This window comes from Sciurus vulgaris (genome assembly GCF_902686455.1).
Source record: "Sciurus vulgaris genome assembly, chromosome: 5".
Classification (NCBI taxonomy): Eukaryota; Metazoa; Chordata; class Mammalia; order Rodentia; family Sciuridae; genus Sciurus; species Sciurus vulgaris.
The window spans coordinates 98,517,677-98,522,151 of NC_136465.1; the positions used below are offsets into that span (position 1 = coordinate 98,517,677).

General features: G+C 34.5%; 1 protein-coding gene across 1 annotated transcript; it reads left to right on the top strand.

Annotated features, from left to right (window-relative positions):
- Positions 1-849: 849 nt before the first annotated feature.
- On the top strand, positions 850-2,888 carry LOC306662855 (cyclin-C-like). The gene has a single exon (XM_079143037.1). It carries the CDS (start codon positions 997-999, stop codon positions 1,846-1,848), a length of 852 nt encoding a protein of 283 aa, XP_078999163.1. The 5' UTR covers positions 850-996; the 3' UTR covers positions 1,849-2,888.
- Positions 2,889-4,475: the final 1,587 nt, after the last annotated feature.

Here is a 4,475-nt window from a genome sequence, read left to right on the forward strand (position 1 = left end):
CAGGGAAGCAAATAAGGAGATGAAAGAGCAAATGCAGGCATTGAAGGAGGAGATGAAAGAGCAAATGCAGGCATTAAATGATCGCACCAATCAACAGTCAAAAGAGCAAATACGGGAAGCAAGAGATCATTTCAATAAAGAGTAAGAGATACTGAAAAAAAAAAACAGAAATCCTTAAAATGAAGGACACAATAAACCAAGTTAAAAACTCCATAGAAAGCATAACCAATAGGATAGAACACCTGGAAGACAGAACTTCTGACATTGAAGAAAACTGTTTAATCTTGAAAACAAAGTTGACCAAACAGAGAAGATGGTAAGAAATCATGAACAGAATCTACAAGAATTATGGGATATCATGAAAAGGTCACATTTAAGAATTATTGGGATTGAGGAAGGCTTAGAGAAACAAACCAAAGGAATGAACAATTTATTCAATGAAATAATATCAGAAAATTTCCCAAAACTGAAGAATGAAATGGAAAACCAAGTACAAGAGGTTTATAGGACTCCAAATATACAAAATTACAACAGACTCACACCAAGGCACATTATTATGAAAATACTTAACATACAAAATAAAGACAGAATTTTAAAGGCCACGAGAGAAAAGAATCAAATTACATTCAGGGGGAAACCAATAAGAATATCAGCAGATTTTTCAATCCAGACCCTAAAAGCTAGAAGGGCCTGGAACAACATTTACCAAGCCCTGAAAGAAAATGGATGCCAGAGCACGCACCCTCCTCCCCGATTTCCTCCTCTACTGCGAGGCATGCCGGAACTTTTGTTGGTAGGAACGGGTTTACACAGTTGAGTGTTGCTAGCCTCATCGAGGAGAATTGGGTGCCGTCCTCTTCCTGTCGCCCTCGTCGCTGCAGAGTGAAGCCGAACTGATCTGATCCAGGAGCGTGGTTATCCGATGGGCTGGGTCTATGGTCGCTCCGCCAGCCGCTCTGCCAGCTGGTGCTTTTTTATCAGGGCAAACTGTGTTCCATGGCAGGGAACTTTTGGCAGAGCTCCCACTATTTGCAATGGATTTTGGATAAACAAGATCTGTTGAAGGAGCGCCAAAAGGACTTAAAGTTTCTCTCAGAAGAAGAATATTGGAAATTACAAATATTTTTTACAAATGTTATCCAAGCATTAGGTAAACATCTTAAATTAAGACAGCAAGTTATTGCCACTGCTACAGTCTATTTCAAGAGATTCTATGCCAGGTATTCTCTGAAGAGTATAGATCCCGTATTAATGGCTCCTACATGTGTCTTTTTGGCATGCAAAGTTGAGGAATTTAGCGTAGTCTCAAATACAAGATTGATTGCCGCTGCTACTTCTGTATTAAAAACTAGATTTTCATATGCCTTTCCAAAGGAATTTCCTTATAGGATGAATCATATATTAGAATGTGAATTCTATCTTTTAGAACTAATGGATTGTTGCTTGATAGTGTATCATCCTTATAGACCTTTGCTCCAGTATGTGCAGGACATGGGCCAAGAAGACATGTTGCTTCCCCTTGCATGGAGGATAGTGAATGATACCTACAGAACGGATCTTTGTCTACTGTATCCTCCTTTCATGATAGCTTTAGCTTGCCTACATGTTGCCTGTGTTGTACAGCAGAAAGATGCCAGACAGTGGTTTGCTGAGCTTTCTGTGGATATGGAAAAGATTTTGGAAATAATCAGGGTTATTTTAAAACTATATGAGCAGTGGAAGAATTTTGATGAGAGAAAAGAGATGGCAACTATTCTTAGTAAGATGCCGAAACCAAAACCACCTCCAAACAGTGAAGGAGAGCAGGGTCCAAATGGAAGTCAGAACTCTAGCTACAGCCAATCTTAAAACATTCCGAAGAATTCCGTAGTGGATCACTTGGAAATAGACCATTGGACAGATTTCAGTAATGTCTTCAGTGGAACACAAATGAAAATGAATAGCTTGTTTCTGTCAAGCATATTGGGAAGTGATTTTATTTTTGCAAAATAAGTTTTTCTTTACCTGATTTGATTCTAGTACATAATTGATAAAAATATCTTAATTATAAAAGTTTGGAAAGGTTCTATGGGACCTACAGAAAGACATACATAGACATTTCATGATTAATAGCTTTTGATTAGTATATTATTTGTTAATTTGAATGAAAGAAATTGTAGCTTTTTATTAAGCCAGGAAACATTAAACATAATTTGTTTAAAAAAATTCTTTGGTCATTGAGGGACCAAAAAAAGGACATAAAGTCAATATAAGGGGTTTTTCCCCTTCTGGAAGTTAAACTTTAAAACTGTATTTAAGGAATCAAATCTTACAAAATCCTGGAAGATTTTGATAATGATGTTGATAATTTCAGGGAAATTAATCAAGAACCTATTGATTTTAATATGTATTTTATTCAGTAGTTTTGGCATGTCTTGCCATGGAAGATACTAGCCCAGCCTAGCAGAAAAGTACAATATGTATAGGACACTTTGACATTTTAAAAGTTATATTAATTCCGTAACCATTTTGAAATGCTGGGCAAACTTTTTTTAAAAAATAAATCCTACAAGAAGTTATTTGCAATTAATTCACAATTAATGAGACATTTTGAAAGTTTAATTGAATAAAATACTATAATGCGGTAAAATTTTGGTAAATTTTTAATGTTAATTTTTAATCTGCTGTGAAAAAAAATTTTATAAATATGTGCCCTAGTTTAATTTTGTGTCTTAATGTGGACTTAACAAATTTACTGCAGGTATCCTGAGCCAGGAATACAATCAGGTTTCAGGCCAGTTTGATACTGGCTATTCTTAATTTTCATGAGTGTAAGACCTTCAGACTAAATTTTATGTCAGTGGACTGTGCTGTCTGTGGAACTTAATAAATTAATCATTTTCTTCAGACCTGAAGGAGAGTGATAAAACTTGGAGTCATAGATATTGTACAATTTAAGGATTAAAAAATTTTCTATAAATAAATTGTGAACAATGGATTATTAAATGTTGACTTCCTAGGATAAGCTTGCAAGAATAAAAGTAAATTCTTCAGCTATAAAAAAAAAAGAAAAGAAAATGGATTTCAACCAAGAATCTTATACCCAGCAAAACTTACATTCAGATTTGACAATGAAATAAGATCCTTCCATGATAAACAAAAGCTAAAGGAATTTACAAAAAGAAAGCCAGCATTACAGAACATTCTCAGCAAAATATTCCATGAGGAAGAGATGAAAAACAATGATGCAAATCAGAAACAGGAGGAACTAGCCTAAAGGAATAGCCAAATAAAGGAGAAATCAAATCATGTCAGAAAACAAAAATGAGTCAAATGACTGGAATAAAAATCATATCACAATAATAACCCTGAATGTTAATGGCCTGAACTCATCAGTCATAAGACATAGACTTGCAGATTGGATTAAAAAGAAAATTCCAACAATATGCTGCCTGCAAGAGACCCATCTAAGAAAGAGATACCCATAGACTAAAGGTGAAAGGATGGGAAAAAGCATACTATGCACATGGACACAGCAAAAAAGCTGGAGTACCCATCCTCATTTCAGATAATGTGGACTTCAAACCAAAACTAGTCAGAAGAGATAAAGAAGGACATTTCATACTGCTTAAGGGAAGCATAAATCAGCAAGACATAACAATAATAAATATCTATGCCCCGAACATTGGCTCATACATGTACGTCAAACAAATCCTTCTCAATTCCAGAAATCAAATAGACCACAACACAATAATACTAGGCAATTTTAACACACCTCTCTCACCACTGGATAGATCTTCCAAATAAAAATTGAATAAAGAAACCATAGATCCCAATAACACAATCAACAATTTAGACTTAACCGACTTATATAGAATGTACCATCCAACAAAGAACGAATACACTTTCGTCTCAGCAGCACATGGATCCTCCTCTAAAATAGACCATATTTTATGCCACAAAGCTACTGTTAGCAAATACAAGAAGACAGAGATACTACCTTGTATTCTATCAGATCATAATGGATTGAAATTAGAAATAAATGACAGACTAAAAAACAGAAACTTCTCCAATACCTGGAGATTAAATAATAGACTATTATATGATGAATGGATAACAGAAGACATCAGGAGAGAAATTAAAAATTCTTAGAAGTAAACGAGAACAAAGACACATCATATCAAAATCTCTGGGACACTATAAAAGCAGTACTTAGAGGAAGATTTATTTCATGGGGCGCATTCAACAAAAGAAGTAGAAATCAACAAATAAACAACTTAACACTACAGCTAAAGCCCTAGAAAAAGAACAGCAGACCAACACCAAAAGCAGTAGAAGAAAGGAAATAGTTAAAATCAGAGCTGAAATCAATGAAATTGAAACAAAAGAAACAATTGGAAAAATTAACAAAAAATAGTTGGTTCTTTGAAAAAATGAACAAAATTGATAAACCCTTAGCCACACTAACAAAGAGAAAGAGGGAGAAAACTCAAATT

What these genes read in the sequence shown, in the direction of transcription:
- LOC306662855 (XM_079143037.1), top strand. Translation starts at nt 997, where the DNA reads ATGGCAGGGAACTTTTGGCAGAGCTCCCACTATTTGCAATGGATTTTG.